The sequence below is a fragment of the Phyllobates terribilis genome, unplaced genomic scaffold (genome assembly GCF_046119375.1).
Source record: "Phyllobates terribilis strain yellow unplaced genomic scaffold, ASM4611937v1 Scaffold_1__5_contigs__length_1240528914, whole genome shotgun sequence".
NCBI classification, from domain to species: Eukaryota; Metazoa; Chordata; class Amphibia; order Anura; family Dendrobatidae; genus Phyllobates; species Phyllobates terribilis.
In genome coordinates this window covers 231,557,935-231,576,599 of record NW_027362761.1, presented here as the reverse complement: position 1 = coordinate 231,576,599, position 18,665 = coordinate 231,557,935, and the positions used below count along the sequence as shown (strand labels likewise).

The 18,665-nt window shown below is 43.0% G+C and overlaps 1 protein-coding gene across 1 annotated transcript in view; it reads left to right on the top strand.

Moving 5' to 3' along the window:
* Positions 1–5,104: 5,104 nt before the first annotated feature.
* The window catches only part of SPTLC1 (serine palmitoyltransferase long chain base subunit 1), a 78,567-nt gene continuing 65,006 nt past the window's right edge, over positions 5,105–18,665 (top strand). Inside the window, exons 1-3 of the mRNA XM_073671022.1 lie at positions 5,105–5,281; positions 15,745–15,852; positions 18,331–18,425. Coding sequence (XP_073527123.1) covers positions 5,120–5,281; positions 15,745–15,852; positions 18,331–18,425 — 365 coding nt within the window. The 5' untranslated portion in view covers positions 5,105–5,119. The remainder of the gene's footprint in view (positions 5,282–15,744; positions 15,853–18,330; positions 18,426–18,665) is intronic.

Sequence of the window (18,665 nt, the reverse complement as noted above, 5' to 3'; positions counted from 1 at the left end):
TATTTTTGCAAAAGGAGGATCTACTAAATATTAATGTCACTTTTCTGGTGAGGTGCCCATACTTAGGCACCTGTCAAATTTTGTTTGAATGCAGATTGCACATTTTCTGTTAGTACAATAAACCTCATTTCAAGGCAGAAACATTACTGTGTCCAACAGTTATTACATATATCAAACTGAAATAGCTGTTGCAAAAACACCAATTTTTATAAAACATTAAGCTTAAGATTAATAAGGGTACCCAAACTTTTTCATATAACTGTATATATATATATATATATATATATATATATATATATATACACAACATGTTTATTATTGCGTTAATAAAGGCCACTGCAGTCAATTACATCTAAGCCATGGTGTCTGTCGTTTTTGGGGGGAGGAGGGTTAGAAGTAAGATGGGTGGGGGCCAACCCACCTGGAATTGACGATACTAGCGTCAAGCGTATGTGGAATCGCTCAGCTCCTGAGAACCTTCCACATATGAGGACCCCGCACAGACATATAATTACGTCTTCAATTATTATTATTATTTATTATTATAGCGCCATTTATTCCATGGCGCTTTACATGTGAAAAAGTGGGTATACATAGCAAAAACATTTACATAATCTTAACAAAACAAGTCAGCAACTGGTACAGGAGGAGAGAGGACCCTGCCCGCGAGGGCTCACAATCTACAATGGTTGGTTGTGGATATAGTAGGTGGGGGTAGAGGTGGTCATGCAGCAATGTTGTGGAGAGGTGGTTACTGCAGGTTGTAGGCTTGTCGGAAGAGGTAGGTCTTCAGGTTTCTTTTGAAGGCTTCCATGGTAGGCGAGAATCTGATGTGTTGGGGTAGAGTTACAGAGTAGGGGGGATGTGCGAGAGAAATCTTGTATGCAATTGTGCTTAGAGGAAATAAGAGGGGAGTAGAGCAGGAGATCTTGTGAGGATCGAAGGTTGCGTGCAGGTAGGTACCGGGAGACTAGGTCACAGATGTATGGAGGAGACAGGTTGTGGATGGCTTTGTATGCCAAGGCTAGGGTTTTGAACTTGCATCTCTGGGCAATGGGGAGCCAGTGAAGGGATTGACAGAGGGGAGAGGCTGGGGAATAGCGGGTGGACAGGTGGATTAGTCGAGCAGCAGAGTTTAGGATAGATTGGAGGGGCGCGAGAGTGTTGGAAGGGAGGCCACAGATCAGGAGGTTGCAGTAGTCAAGGCGGGAAATGATAAAGGCATGCATTCAATGCAGTTATATCACATTACAGGGGTAATAAACTCTTGTGAAGAAGCACACAGATCACAGTACAGGGCTACAGTGATGTTAGCACCGTGTAAATAAGCACATCGTAATTTAAAGGGGTTTTCCCACAGACAAAAGTTCATTTTAAAAATTGTCTGTCTGACCGTGTTCAGAACATACCACATCTCCTGGGTGGGGGAGGAAGCAAAAGAGTGTACAGACATTACAGCCAGGGCTGTGTAGTCGGTGTCCATTTTGGTGGTGTCGGAATTGGTATAAAATGGACCGACTCCAACTCCTAAAATATATAATAAATTGGGTACAGTAGTTCAATGCAGTTTGTGGGGAATATTTTTTCATAAGAATTTGGGAAAGTTATGAAATGTCCTATAAACGTCTGTCCTATTCCTGATCTAAGGGTCTAGACTTGTAGCTGAGATGAATCTGTGCTACAGTAAATTTATCACTTAAACATGAGCCATGTATGAGGGGGTCGGAGTCATGGAAATTGAGGAGTCGGAGGTTTGGCTTACCGACTCCACAGCCCTGATTACAGGAGGGGATCACAGAGGATTCATTTTGTGAGGTAAAATATTTCACTGCATGTTTTTAAACAATATTTTACCACACAAAATGAATCTTCTGTGATCCCCTGCTGTAATGTCTGTATACTCTTTTACTTCCTCCCCTGCCCAGGAGCTGTGGTATGATCAGACCATGTTCCGTGCACGGTCAGACACAATTTTTAAAATTATCTTTTGTTCATGGGAAAACCCCTTTAAGGATAACTCACACAGATGTCTCAGTACAGAGGTAATGAACTCACTCATTTCACATCAATAGCCACCTTTAAATAAGAAAGGAAAAATTGTTAAATGTTTTAAAGCGCACCTGTCAGCAGGATTGTGCTCAGTAAACTACATACACTGTCAGGTGCGCAACATTACACTGAGTAATGCTCTTATGACAGCTCACTGACCTGCCTCCTATTTTACCTAGCCCTGCACTACTAGATGCATTATGTAAAATAGGAGGCAGGTCAGTGAAGGCACAGTGAGCTGTCATAAGAGCATACAGATGAATATGTAAGCAAAGCACCAGATAGAGCGCCCCCCACAGGCCGCCCCAGAGCACGAGCATATCAATATCTCCAAACTGAAAATAAAGATTATAAAAGAATCACTGGACAGATTTCATCAACAAAGGTATCATTGTAATCAGTGTAATGTCACCCACCTGACAGTGTATGTGGTTTACTGAGCACAATCCCGCTGACAGGTGCGCTTTAAAGCAAAAAAAAAAGTCACCTCTCACCTCTTTTTTCCTTGGCGATCCAGCACTAACAATCCTTGGGCCACCTGGCCTTTGTTTACAAGATGCCAGTTTCAGCCAATAAGTGGCCATATCGGTCACGTACACTTCTGGCTACATGGCGCAGTGGTGATGACTGTAACAGTGACAGCTGATACTGATTGGCTGCAGTGGTCACATAATGGAAGCTTGTAAAGTAAAACTATAAGGGCCACCATAGCATCAGCATTAGATTGGTGTGAAGAGTATTGTTTATTCACTCTGTTAGAGCAGGATTTATGTACCTATCTTGACTCAATTTTGGCTAGTCTACGTGCATCTCCTCTTCTGTGGAATGGAGTCTGAGCCAATATGTATGTTCTGAGACAATGGGGTTCTCAGGAATTTTCTTTGTCTAACAGGACTTAGAGATAACACAGGAAAGTGAAAGTAAAGAAGAGATAGAGCCATACCTAAACTCTTCAGCTGGGTGTAGACACTATTAACTTTAGCCATTGAGATGTATGTATGCTAATGCAAGCACATATGCAGAGATACATTCTAGCAATATAATTGACTCAGGTTATGTCCAAGAAATGTCTATATAAACACTGATCAGTGATGTTATAAAGAGAGATCTGCCTTGATGCTCAATGTATCAGTCATGGCTCTTCCGTGCACGTATTTGGAATTTACAATTTAGTTTGGAGCAGGCACAACATCTCAGAACGTCCCACATTATGCGGCTATGACAACTGTTGCAGCTGTTTTCATTTAAAAGTTTTACCCTTTAATGTGGTGGTCACAGTACAGGGATAACAAACACTGGTATTCTTTTACATGGCTATTCGCCATTATCAGAGTAACCCATTAGTATGTTTTTGATGTTTGATAGGGGATCAGAATGCCTGGAGGAAACTCAAGCATACACAGGGAGAACACACAGACTCCATAAATTCACCCCAGCAGATATGTAAAATAAAAAATATAAGTTTGCAACTAAGGTGAGATGAGATTTTAACGTTGCATATTTTTGCTGTGTCAATAACGCAACGTCTTACAATCCCAGCAAAGTTCATGGGCTTTATAGAAATCTCATGCCTACTGTGCTGTTTTTTTACTCAGCATAAACTGACCGGTGTCTCACATACACATCATGTCAATTCCTCTTGCAGGTACGCTGAGTTTTCTGTGCAGATTTTCCCCATAGACTTACATTAGATGCAGAAAATCCGCAGGTAAAAAACACACGTGTTTTTAGTGGGTTTCCACTGTGGAAACGCATTAAAAACGCATGTATTCAACACATGTCTGTATCAATAAAGTTTTGTCAAAGTCAAATACCAGGAAGTATCAAAAACAAAGCAGCTTTATTTAAAATATGACACACCAACTAGAGACAAAAAACGCAGTGTCAAAAATGTGATAAAAATGCATGTAAGAAAAAATGAAAGTAACCTAATTTACATAACAGGTGCAGAAAATCTACATCAAAAGCTGATCCTGGGAACATAGCAAAGTAAGGTTTAGTGTTCGGGACCACTCATAGACTTTTAATGTCCATGAGGTCTGCAATATACTCTGCCCTCAGAGTAAGCTGATTGCAGGCCATCATACAGCTTCTGCAGTGGGGGGCTGCCTAGCAGTTTTCTTCTGGGGGCGTGTTCTTCTTCCTCTAGTGTGTTACTGCCTGCTTATGATTGGTCAGCATCATACAGGGAGAAGAAGTACACGCCCCCAGTGAAAACTGTCTAACACCCACTTGGACTTAACAAACAATAAAGAGGTTGTCCACTACTATACATCATGCCCCCATTATGTAGGGTAGTAGACAACCTCTTTAACTCATTCCATACCAAAACCTATAATTACTAATATCTCTTCAATGGAGAGACAAAATGACAAAAAAAAAAGTTCTATTCCTCTCTGCAGGCACTGTTACATTGTGTGCCCAGCTCAGCATGGACTATGTTGTATAAGGGCTTCTTTAAGAATCTGGTGTGAGAGGTCACAGAATAGGCGCATAGGAGTGTGGAGTATAAGCGGCGGCGATGGAAGAAACAGCCCCTCTGCCATTCCAGTCTCCTCCTGGAAGCTCTTGCCACTAAAGAGATCTTTCACCTTAATCAACTTTGTTGCCCCAGAACCCCCAGCCCTCACAGGACCACCCCCCTACATCCTGCCCCCTTTAGTCCCATGGCAGTTGGCAAGTATGGCTGCGCCATTTACAGAGCCATGTTAGCTTGCACTGTACATAGAGCCATGTACATGACCAGAAGCAGCGGCATTCTCTGCCACAAGCCGCCATGTGTGGACTCAGCCTATGGCAGCAGTATCTATGCCGCATCCGCCAATAGCAATGATTGCTATTTAACCGCAGGAATGCGGCATCCAATGAGCGCCCACATCAGCAGCCACTAAACTTCCGCTTCTTTCCGTTACCACAGCAACAACACACCCAGCTCTAACGCCCGCCGCTTCCGCCTCGCCTCGCGGCTGTCAGCATGGGGCAGCGCCAGCGAGGCCCCGCCCTCTTCGCTCAGGATACTCGGCTTCTCGCTTAGTTTCTTCCGTGTGATGACGTCACTTAGTAACCACCAATGGCCGCAAAGCTTCTCCCAAATCCCCGCCTACCGACCTCTGTCACTTTCAGTCCAGGAAGCGTCCGGCTTCTTGTAGCTACGCTACAGCTCGGCCTGTCGGAAGTTATGGCGGCGAGTCAGCAGTGGGTGTTGGTGGAGATGGTGCAGGCGTTCTATGAGGTGGGTGGCGCGCCCTGAGGTGGGAACGACCCTAGTGGACGTAGTTCCCGCACCCCGGCCGGCTCTGAGCCGCATAGTCTGCGGTGGGAACTACTTCCGAGGAACTTCCGTGACAGGTGTGGTGAGCGGAGGCCGGGCAGCTGCCTCATGGGGTGAGCTGGTGCAGGTGTCCTCCAGGGGGCAGCACGGGCCTAGAGGCTCCTCATCACTTTCCAAGAACTCCAAGTTTGTTCCTGTCCTGCTGGTTGTGTCAGGGCTTGTTCTGTGCTGCTGACCTGTAGTTTCCTCATTACTGGCGCTGGTGCGAATGGATTCGCCATAGCCAGACCATGGGCCACGTCTGTAACCTGCGGCCACTGGACAGGAGCCGCCTCTGACCTGCCAGCGTCCACGACTCTTCCCTTAATGTCACATATTCATCATGCCACAACCATGGTGTCACGCCAGGCCGACCAGGCAAGAGACGCAGACGGCGTCAGGTAAAGCGCTGGTCACAGATTAGGGACGTGGCCGATGCCACGAATTGTCAGCTCTAGTCATTACCATTGTAGGGTCCATTAGACTTTATCACCTTTCTATTCCATATTTTTTACATTTTGGCTTTCGGCCTATGGGATAAATATATGTTTGGACAGTTACACACGTGGTAATACCGAAAAAGTAAACATTTTTTTTTTCTTTTATTTTGTTTACATTCCCTGAAAAAGAAAATGGTCACATATCTATTTCCTTTTTTTCATTATCTATTGGTCCCTATAGGGGACTTGAGCCTGCAGTCAGTTGATGGCTTGTCCAATACTGTAATATTGTGGTGTATGGTGAAAGTACCTATGAAGCCGAACCTCAGGTCACATGCCGAGCGTGATCGCAGATTGGTAATTTTACCATACACCGCAATATTACAGTGCAATAAGAAAAGATGAAGGTATGGCTTCATAGGTGTACAGATATAAGGGGCTGCCAAGACAACATCATCGCAGTCATGTTGGGGGAAGGTGCAAATGGGTGTCTGGACATTGGCAAGTTCCCATGGTGAGTTTTTGGTGCTGCATATTTTTAAGGCTGTGCCCACGATGAAATTTTGGTGAGGTTTTGACGCTGCTTGTTTTCACTGCACAAAAAAACTCAGCGTCTTACAGTTCCAGCAAAGTGGATGGGATTTATAGAAATCTCTCGTCCCCTGTGCTTGTTTTTTACTCAGCGTAAACTGACCCTCGGTGCGTGTTTCAAATCCACATGTCAATTTCTCTTGCGGGGTCGCTGAGTTTTATGCTCAGATTTTCTAATAGACTTGAGTTAGATGTGGAAAATCTGCAGGTAAAACAAAAACGCTCATGCATATTGTGTGTTTCCACAGCCGAAACTGATCAAAAACCACATAATCCACAGATTACTATTTCAATAATTTTTTGTCAAAGCCAAGAAGTGTCAAAAACCAAGCAGCTTTATTTAAAATATGGCGCACCAAAAAGAGACAAAAATGACAATGTCACAAACATGATAAAAACACAATGAAGAACAATAGTAACCTTATTTACATAATAGTATTAGCAAAAAGGATCATCTCAATATGACTGGAGATCCCAGGACCGATGTCTTCCCTTTGGCCTGTCATCTGCTCCCAGAATCTTTACGAAGATCATGGCAGAGGTGGTGGCCTATATCCGACTCAGGGATATTACTATCATTCCGTACTTGGACGACTTCCTGGTGGTGGCAGGATCTCCTCTAGCTATGACGCGACATCTGGAACTTGACCTACAGACATTTACTAGCCTGGGTTTGATTGTGAACAAAGAAAAATCCAATCTTATCCCCAGTACTTCACACATCTTCCTGGGAGTCCATCTCGACTCCCGAATGAGAATGTCTTATCTCCCGGAAGACAAAATGCTCTCGATTCCACAAAGGATTCGTTCTTTTGCAAGAGAGAAGAAACCTTCGATCCGAAAGGCAATGAGTATTTTGGAAATCATGACGTCATGCATCACCTGCGTCAGATGGAGCTAGTTCCATTCCAGGCCTCTACAGAAATGCATCCTGGAAGTGACAGACAGACCTCAGAATTATCTAGACAGGAAGAGGTCTTTGTTCCGAGACGCCCAGGACTCTCTACACTGGTTGCTCGACCAGAAGAATCTACAGAAGGGAGTGCAGTGGATTCTGGAACCTTGTCTTTTAGTGACCACAGATGCAAGTCTCTCAGGATGAGCAGCTCGAGTGGGAGATTCTTATCTCCAAGGAACATGGTCCACAGAGATTCAGACCCGATCATCAAATTTTCGGGAACTACAGGCGATCTGGGAAGCGCTACAGAGAAGCCGGACGGTCTGAAGAGACAGACATGTAAAAATCCTGTCGGACAATATCACGGCAGTCTCTTTCATCAGACATCAGGACGGACCAAGACACCCACTTCTCCAGTCCCTGGCCAAAAGGATATTCTTAGGGATAGAGAAAATAGTGAGCTCCATTTCAGCACTTCACCTTCGGAGACCCGACAATCAGGAGGCAGATTACCGCTGCAGGTGTCAGATGAAGGCTTCAGAATGGGAACTGAACGAAGAGGTGTTCCAGCAAGTAACTCGCAGATGGGGTCAGCCGCACCTAGACCTTTTTGCATCCAGAACGAATGCAAAGACGACATCTTTCTTCTCTCTCGACCCAGGAGATCATCCTCTGGCAGTGGATGCTCTCACAATATTGGGGAGAAGGCCTAACATATGCCTTCCCACCTGCCCCTTTAATTCCGAGAATGCTGCAGAAAATTCCGTAAGATCGGGCGACAGTCATAGCAATTGTCCCATTCTGGCCAAAGAGGAGTTGGTTCTCCCTTCTACGTCCTCTAGCGTTGGAAGACCCAATTTTTTTACCATTTTAGGAGGATCTTCTGACGCAAGGTCCATTGTTCCATCGGAATCTTCAACAACTCCGGCTCTCTGCCTGGCTTCTGAAGGGGAGATCCTGAAGAACCAGGGCTTATCCGCCAGAGTGATCCAGACTATGCAGGCTAGTAGAAAACCTGTAACTCAGGCCATATATAAAGAAGTCTGGAGAACCTTTTGTCCGTTCCACAGGACGGTAGACACCTCTCAGCTAGACATCCCTGCGATCCTTTATTTCTTGCAGGCGGGATTTGATGCAGGTCTTAGACCAAGTACCTTGAAGGTGCAGATTGCGGCACTAGGTGCTTTCTTCGACACATCATTGTCCTCGCATCCCTGGATAATCAGGTTTGTCAAGGCAATCCAGAGACTTAGGCCTACCCAGAGAATTTCTTCCCCTCGGTGGGATCTGAATCTTTGCCTGAGAGTCCTTTGCAAACCTGCCTTCGGCCTGGTTAATGAATTGGGAATAAAGAACTTGACTCTGAAAACAGTCTTCTTGGTGGCAATCACCACGGCTAAATGGTTGGGTGAAATCCAGGTTCGGGATGATTGCATCATTCTGAAGCTGGATCCAAGTTTCTCCCCGAAGGTGGTGTCATCGATGACCTTAACCCAAGAAGTGGTTCTTCCATCATTCTGCGAAAACCCTAGGAATCAGAGAGGGGAAGAGTTCCACCATCTCGATGTCCGCAGAGCAGTGTTGGCCTATTTGGAAGCCACTCGGAACTGGAGATTAGACTCTAATCTTTTTATACAGTTTGGGGGAAAAAAATAGAGGCAGGAAGGCTTCAAAACCATCCTTAGCTAGATGGGTCACATCCATGATTAATCTAGCATATCTTTCAGAAGGACAGCCTCCCCCTGAAATTATCAAAGCCCATTCCACCAGAGAATTTCCACCTCATGGTCAACTAGAGCAGGGGCTACCATTGAACAGATATGTACCGCAGCCACATGGTCAGGACATACTACTTTCTGCAAACACTACAAGCTAGATGTTCTCTCACAGCAGAGATCTGCGTTTGGTAGGAAGGTACTTCAGGCAGTTATCCCACCCTAAGCTATGAGTTCTTGGGTATACTCCTATGGTGCTGTCATGGGGACGTACTGGAAAACCGGAATTAGTCTTACCGGTAATGATGTTTCCAGGAGTCCACATGACAGCATCCTTATTTCCCTCCCTATATTGCTACTGTATGTGACACTAACATATGTCTAAGCAGTCTAAAATAAAATTTTGTTGTACCCAGCCAATGTGGTTCTTGGAAAATCACTGAGGAGGTTGGGGGTGGGAGGGCTTTTAACCTCTTGTGCTTCCTGTCCCTACACAGGATATGGGATTACTCCTGCTACAGTGCTGTCATGTGGACTCCTGGAAAGATCGTTTTTCTGGATGACACGCTGAACAATTTTTTTTATACTTTCGTGTGTCCCTACCCTTAGACTCTGGTGTCAGCTGTATAAAGGCTTGTTTACACATTGTGTGTTTGCCACGTTTTTCAAGGGTAAAAAAAGAAATGCTGCTCTAGTACCAGCAAAGTGAATGAGATTTCTGAAAATCCGATGCACGTGCTGCTTATTTTTACTTTGCGGATTTTAACCATCGGTATGTTTTTTTCAAACCTGCAGCTTGTCAATATTTTCAGCTTTTTTGCAAAGTTTCACCCACTTAAATGAATGGGGGAGAAAAAGACCAGTAATAATGCTAAGAAAAAGCACATAAAAAAGTCAACACACATATTGCACGTAGTGTTTTTTCAGTGTGTAATGAAAGGCCTGGGTTACATGATGGACATATTTTGGAGTATGATTGGTAATTGTGTAGGGTTCCGCTTGACTTAAAATTTTGAATCTGTTAATATATTGCAGTCATCATATTATCTAGCATGTGTACTTACAATTGCTCATTTTGCCTTTCTACCCAGCTAATTCTTCTAATTTCCATTAGGTATATGACATCACGGGATTAATAACTGAAAAGCTGAATCTTTCTAGGCTCTACAGTGCTGGCCAAAAGTATTGGCACCCCTGCAATTCTGTCAGATAATACTCAGTTTCTTCATGAAAATGATTGCAATCACAAATTCTTTGGTATTATTCTCTTCATTTAATTTGCTTGCAAGGAAAAAACACAAAAGAGAATGAAGCAAAAATCAAATCATTTTATCATTTCACACAAAACTCCAAAAAAGGGCCGGACAAAAGTATTGGCACCCTCAGTCTAATACTTGGTTGCACAACCTTTAGCCAAAATAACTGCGAACAACCACTTCCGGTAACCATCAATGAGTTTCTTACAATGCTCTGCTGGAATTGTAGACCATTCTTCTTTGGCAAACAGCTCCAGGTCCCTGATATTTGAAGGGTGCCTTCTCCAAACTGCCATTTTGAGATCTCTCCACAGGTGTTCTATGGGATTTAGGTCTGGACTCATTGCTGACCACCTTAGAAGTCTCCAGTGCTTTCTCTAAAACCATTTTATAGTGCTTTTGGAAGTGTGTTTTGGGTCATTGTCCTGCTGGAAGACCCATGACCTCTGAGGGAGACCCAGCTTTCTCACACTGGGCCCTACATTATGCTGCAAAATTTGTTGGTAGTCTTCAGACTTCATAATGCCATGCACACGGTCAAGCAGTCCAGTGCCAGAGGCAGCAAAGCAACCCCAAAACATCAGGGAACCTCTGCCATGTTTGACTGTAGGGACCGTGTTCTTTTCTTTGAATGCCTCTTTTTTTTCCTTGTACACTCTGATGCTTTTTCCCAAAAAGCTCTACTTTTGTCTCATCTGACCAGAGAACATTCTTCCAAAACGTTTTAGGCTTTCTCAGGTAAGTTTTGGCAAACTCCAGCCTGGCTTTTTTATGTCTCGGGGTAAGAAGTGGGGTCTTCCTGGGTATCCTACCATACAGTCCCTTTTCATTCAGATGTCGACGGATAGTACGGGTTGACAATGTTGTACCCTCGGACTGCAGGGCAGCTTGAACTTGTTTGGATGTTAGTCGAGGTTCTTCATCCACCATCCGCACAATCTTGCGTTGAAATCTCTCGTCAATTTTTCTTTTCCGTCCACATCTAGGGAGGTTAGCCACAGTGCCATGGGCTTTAAACTTCTTGATGACACTGCGCACGGAAGACACAGGAACATTCAGGTCTTTGGAGATGGACTTGTAGCCTTGAGATTGCTCATGCTTCCTCACAATTTGGTTTCTCAAGTTCTCAGACAGTTCTTTGGTCTTCTTTCTTTTCTCCATGCTCAATGTGGTATACACAAGGACACAGGACAGAGGTTGAATCAACTTTAATCCATGTTAACTGGCTGCAAGTGTGATTTAGTTATTGCCAACACCTGTTAGGTGCCACAGGTAAGTTACAGGTGCTGTTAATTACACGAATTAGAGAAGCATCACATGATTTTTTAAAGGGTGCCAATACTTTTGTCCACCCCCTTTTTTTAGGTTTGGTGTGGAATTATATCCAATTTGGCTTTAGGACAATTCTTTTTGTGTTTTTTTTCATTGAAGACAAATTAAATGAAGAGGATAATGCCAACGAATTTGTGATTGCAATCATTTTCAGGAAGAAACTGAGTATTATCTGACAGAATTGCAGGGGTGCCAATACTTTTGGCCAGCACTGTATGTAGAAACAGGAGGTCAATTTAACCTGTATGAGTCATCAGTCACTGCAAAAGTCCCAGGCAAGGCTTAGGAGGGAGCAGCTGGGTCAGGAGTTGAAAAGGGGGATGATAAATGAAGGGACAAGAGACTTCTTGTTTCTTCACAGAGCAGAGAAAAGAGAAGAATTATCTGGATAGAAAGGTAAAATGAGCAATTGTAAGTACACAGTGCTATATAATATGACTGCCAAATATTAAGAGGATGAAAACTTTGATGGGAGTGTTTCTTTAAGACACTGCGAAGTATAACTCCTCCTTAAATGAAAACTGGAACCTCCATCTGAGAGTGAGAAGTATTACAATTCTTCTGAGAGCGGGAGTCACTTCCCATTCTTGTTAATAGAAGGATCTTATGATGTAATTTATTTGCCTTTTGGGTCATACGGGCAATATCAGGATACTCCTGGGTGAACTCCTGTGAAGGTGTTTCTCTTTACAACACCCTCCTTACTACAGAATGACTGACGGCACTTTACATTACGAGTCACACCAGCGGCTTCTATCTGACAAGGTGCATCTGAAGTCAGAGTCCAGGCTTGGCCTGCCGGGCCGTCATCTGACATCTCGGTAGGTTTGTAGGTTAATCTGTATTGATTGATCTTCCTGATGAGTCATTTGTTCCATTTTTTCTGGAACTAATTGGTAATTGATTATTGATTAGAGGAACATAACTCTCCATGTATGGTGTATTCACTACTGTACAGCAGAAGGGACAGGACTTCAGTTTTCAACTTTCTTGGCCCATTTAGGTAGGGCTGAGTATGTACAACAAACTTTCGTATATGGCAAGCCATATAGAGCTTGTGAATAAGGCTATGTCTTCTCTTGTAGTGTGTACGGTCTCAGCGCAGATTGGATCAGAGCCCCTATTTTTTACTGTATAAATGGAAAAGTCCCCTGGCATCTTTCACAAATGTATTTATAGGTCTCCATTCACCCAGTAGAAGCCAAAAAAGTGCCTTTGTGACTTCCATTGGGGTGGTACTGTCTGATTTTTCTTTAGTATAGAAAAGCAAAGTAGTGTGCACTTTCCTAAAAGCGTGCTGTGCCACGCAGTATGCATTACTGACCTTGGGACCCTATGGGTCACTGATGCCCCTGCATACATATACAACCTACATGTCCTCCCCTGCAGATGGGACTCGGACACCGTGCACAGTGGTTTACAGATGGGAATGTAGTGCAATATGCCATGAATGTAGAGGTGGCCATGCTTGTTTATAGGGCAGGCAGGAGAGATCTTATTAGCTTGGACAGCCTGCTTATTTCTGCTACTTCTTACTGATCTGAATTTCCAGTTTGCTGGATAGTCCTGTTTTTGGATGTTCCTTGGATCTGTCAGAGACTGTTGTGACCCGGCCTTTGTATTGGGTGGGGCATTATTATCCCAGTTTCACCTATTCATTCAGATTCTGGAATGTGTGCTGCTAGTAGCCGAATTACCAGCTTGTCATGTGTGTATATAAGTGAATCTACATGTATGTAGGTGCCTGCTGACCACTTAGCAGCAATAAATCTGCAAAATAATACAGTACTAGTATTCGCAATGAAAATTTAATCCGCGTATTGGATTTTTTTATGTAATCCAATGTATGGGGTGAATTTTGCAGCATAATCCATTGCAAAACCTGCATAAGGCTGCGTGCCCACTATGCGTTTTTCAATCGTTTTTGCCGTGGAATTTCCGCAGCGAAAACGCTTAAAGAACGCTTAGTAATTTTTTGCCCCATGGTCCTCAATGATCCTCATGTGCTGTGCACATGCTGCGGAAATTTCCGCTGCGGATTATCATTGCGGAAAATACACAGCTTGTCCATTAATTTTGCGGACATGCAGCATAATTGCCGCCATTGACTTGCATTGAATCGCATAATATCCGTATGAGCACATGTGCACAAGCGTATATTATGCGATTTAATGTGCGGATGGTACCCGGGTTTGGAGAAGAGGAGACTCTCATCCAGACTCGGGTACCATAGAACCTGTTAAAAAAAAAAAAAAAGAATCTAAAATAAAAAATAAAAATTATACTTGCCTTCCGATGGCCCCCGGTCTCCTCAGCGATGCGTCCGCTGTGTTGTATGGGTCGCGGTGGTGTGAAAGGACCTGCCATGACGTCTTTTAGTCATGTGACAGGTCACGCGACCGCCGATGTCAGGGCGGTATATCCCTGAAAAAGGAGCATCTCGTAGCAAGGTGGCAGACAATCCGCTGAAAAGACCACGCGCACCCTGCTTCTGGACTTCATTCAGATCTTCATTAGAAATAATGAAAATACTCAAATGATATTTTTATTAGATTACAGGATCCAATGTCTCTAAGTGTACTTCTAGTAACAGAAAGCTTTTAAAGGGACTCTGTCAGCACAGGATGACTGTTCAAACTAAGTCCTGCCACTCTGTGCTTCATGGAGGGGCCAATCATTTATATACACCTTCACATCGGCTTGTTTTCCCTCAGTCTCCACCCCACTTTTATTTGATTGACAGCTCTGACTTCATAGGGTCAGAAAAGGGAGAGGATCGGTGGAAATCAAGCAGGGGGGTCATGTATGTAAATGATTAACCGCCATGAAGTACCCAACCCCTGTACTTGATTTGAACAGTCATTCTGTTCTTATAGTCCTTCTAACATGTTTTATTGACACAACAAAGTTTTGATTGGTGTGGGAATAGCGGGCATGCTGGCTGGCACCTGCATTGAACACCTAATCCTGGTGTACACGGCAAGTGTATACAAAAATGTGATGTGAACGATGCCTAACACTAAGGGCTTGATTTCATCATTTGCAATTTATTGCAGTCTCTATACTCTTTTTGTCTTCTGGTATATGCTGCCGTTCTGTGCCCCAGGTTTTTCAAAATGGTGCATGCGGTTCATGAATTCGGCACAAAAACAAAAATTATATATTTTTTCGTGTTTAACCGTTTTTTGCAACTTTTCAGAATCAAAAGTCACAGATCCTTTAAAAAGTTGCAAAAAAATGCGGTAAATTGAAAACTCCTCTAGAAACTTTACTCTAGGGGAAAGTACTGGAGTGAGATGTGCCAAAAATATGTGGCATTTGGTAAAATGAATGAATCTGTTTAAAACATCTGGAGTAGATTTTGACCAAAATACTTTATTTAATCACATATAGAAACACATAAAGATAAAAAAAAAAAAAAACACATAGTACTACTAAAAAGAGGATGATAAACCCTCCATATAACATGAGAACACTAGTGAAAATTACCTATATGCTAGGCTATTCATGAACTTGATTACAGTAACGAGTGCAAAAAAAGTTACCAATTGATATTAAATGATTGCACTACCACAAACTGATTATAATTCATCTGTAAAGTGGCAAGTGCATAAAATAGAAAATAAAAAAAATCTTTTTTTTTGATGTTTCTATATGTGATTAATAAAGTATTTTGGTCAAAATATACTCTGGTTGTTTGGGCTTCCTTGAGTGCCCGTGGTTTGGCTCTGTGATTTTTTTTTTTGAGTTATGGCCCCTTTTAGGTCCTAAAATGAGTTTGTTGTGTGATCAATGATGAATCGAGGCCTAAATCTATATCCAAATACTCAGCTCCTGGTTAATTACCTGCTTGCTGTATGCCCAGAGTATCCTCATCCACTTGAGGGTATATTCTAAAATCCATGGGGTATGGGTGGAAATGTGGCTGAAATTACAAGTATAATTCCAATAGAGACAGCAAGGACATCCGCAATGATACAGTTTCACCGTTGTGTAGATTTTCCTGTGGTGGTTCAATGAGTATTTTTAGGAATAATTGTGCACTAGGAAATGGCAATATGTTAAAAATAATGTCTATTTTTTTTAAAATGTACACATTTGACAATCTGGCTTCCTAAAATGTGACGTTTCTGCCCATTTTGAATTTTTGTAGGCACCTGCATATCACCTTATACTTGAAGGAATTCTCATCCTATGGATTATTAGACTCATATTTTCCAAAACTTACAAACTCCAGGAAAGATCTGACCTTACAGAAAAGGTAAGAATACTGGGATATTTTTTGGCCTATTCAAATGTATTGATGACTGGATTAAAAGGGTATTTTCACACGTTGCGTTTTTGCAGCAGAAAAAATTTTTTTTTTTACAGTACCAGTAAAGTGAATTAGATTTCTGAAACCTCATGCAAATGCTGAATATTTTTTCCTTGCACAAGGCGTTTCAAATCTGCAGTATATAAATTCAGGCCATGCGAAAAACGCATGTATTTTACACAGCATTATGCCTGCCAAGAGACACATTTTTGCTGTAGACATGCCTGCAGCCAATACTTAACATGTGCATATACCTTTAAAGGGGTTGTCCGGTCTAAAATGAAAAGTCTGCATTCAATCTGTGTGATGTATGCGATATGCATACTCCTGAGCAGCAGCTGTCCAGTGGGCTCTGCCTCGCTCCATACAAGTGTATAGAGCGAGGCCGCGCCCACTGGATGGCTGTGCCCACTAGAATGCCGTCCTCTTGTGGGAATAGGAGATATGAGGGGAGTAGAGAAGGAGATCTTGTGAGGATCGGAGGTTGCGTGCAGGTAAGTATAGGGAGACTAGATCACAGATGTATGGAGGAGATAGGTTGTGAATGGCTTTGTATGCCAGAGTTAGGTTTTTGAACTGGAGTCTTTTGGCGATGGGGTGCCAGCGCAGGGATTGACATAGAAGAGAGGCCGGGGAAGAGCGGGCGGACAGGTGGATTAGACGGGCAACACAGTTTAGAATAGATTGGAGGGGTGCGAGAGTGTTAGAAGGGAGGCCACAAAGCAGGAGGTTGCAGTAGTCGAGGCGGGAGATGATGAGGGCGTGCACTAGTGTTTTTGCAGCTTCTTGGTTAAGAAATGTACAGATCCGGGAAATATTTTTGAGTTGGAGTCGGCAGGAAGTGGAAAGGGCTTGGAAATGTGGTTTGAAGTTAGAGTCCAGGGTTACCCCTAGGCAGCGAGCTTGCGGGACTGGGGAAAGTGGACAGCCATTGATTTTGATGGATGGGTCAGATGGGGGGGGGGTGATTGAGATGGGGGGAAAGATGATGAATTTTGTTTTATCCAAGTTAAGCTTTAGAAATCTAGCAGAGAAGGATGAAATAGCGGACAGACATTGTGGGATTCTGGTTAGTAGGGACTAGTGTTGAGCGAGTATGTTCTATTAACCCTTTCGCCGAGTACGCTCGGGCCGAGCTCCGAGTATTTACAGCTGCTCGGTGATATGGTGGAATCGCTCCCGTGTGCATGATTTGCAACTGTTTGACAGTTTTATTACATGTGAGGAATGTCTATTTCTTACACATTCCTCACATGTAATAAAACTGTCAAACAGCTGCAAATCATGCACACGGGAGCGATTCAACCATATCACCGAGCAGCTGTAACTACTCGGAGCTCGGCCCGAGCATACTCGGACAGAACATACTCGCTCGACACTAGTAGGGACTTGATAACCGGTCCAGAGAGGTAGATCTGTGTGACATTAGCATAGAGGTGATACTGAAAGCTGTGGGACTTTGAGCTGTCCCAGGCCAAAGGTGTAATGTCCTATTACAGCGAACTGATGCCATACACACCACAAAATAGCTTGCTAACCATGAGTTCCGAACCCCCCTTACTGCTTCTGATTCCTTTTATGTAAGGTATGTAGTTTAATAACTAGGCAGGTATTTTGAGTGACTATGTGGACACTCCTGCTACTATGATTCATGAGCCAATGTGACTTTTTTAGTGATTTGATAAGCACAACAGTAACAAGATTATGTAGTCTATTTATCAAATCTAAGTATAAGGATTTATCAATCATTAAAGGTTGAAAAGTTTAATTTCTTGCTCAAATTTGGAGGTTGTTTTCAGAATGGGATGGAAAATAAGACTAAATATGCTCATATTTTCCATTGCAATCTGAAAACAACCTCCAAATACCCTACATGTGGCACCTAAGACTTAAATATGTTCATAGGTGCCACAGGTAGGGTCTCACTCTGCAAAAAATTATTGTAGAAAAGAATCCAGCACTCTTGAATGAATTATGTAGAGAAATTATTTAATCTTGTGGTCCAATACAGTGTACACATCATGTGACATTATGGGACCATATCTGGATGTACATATCTCTCAGTGGCAGCGGATGCAGTTTACATAGCGCTACCTCCACAGTGGTCCCATATCACTTGTGTATATTTGGTAAAGACCAGTTTGACCGAAACGTCAAATGAACTCTACACTGTATTGGACCATGTGATTAAAGAATTTCTGTACATAATTCATTAAAGAGTGCTGGATTCTTTTCTGCATGGGCGCACACAATTTCTCAGGGTTCTCTTGAGTGTCTGTCAGAAGACAGATGGCACTTATTTGTCAGGGCAATGTATACCATGAGCGGTTGGACATGTTACTGATGTTTTTTGTTCATATGAATTAGTATACATTTCTGTTGTAAACGTGGGCAGTAGTCACCATTCTGTTGTTGGATTTGCAGGAGAAAGAAGAGTTAATAGATGAGTGGCACCCTGAACCTCTTGTCCCTCCTGTATCTACAGACCACCCAGCTCTCAGTTATAACATTGTTTCCGGGTAAGTGGCTCCTTAGTTAGTTATAGGGATAGTTGCTATTATAATGAGTTACACTTACAGGCAATTATGTCAATTTATCACCAAAAGACAACATTTTAGTCCATGACTAAGGCAGTTTGTTCCGTCCATTGTCATGTCAAATTCGAGAAAAGAATTAAGTTCTACACATCTAGAATATAATCGTACAAGCGTCCCTCTATCTGAAGCCTCTATAGACTGCGCAAGCGCGACACGCCTGCG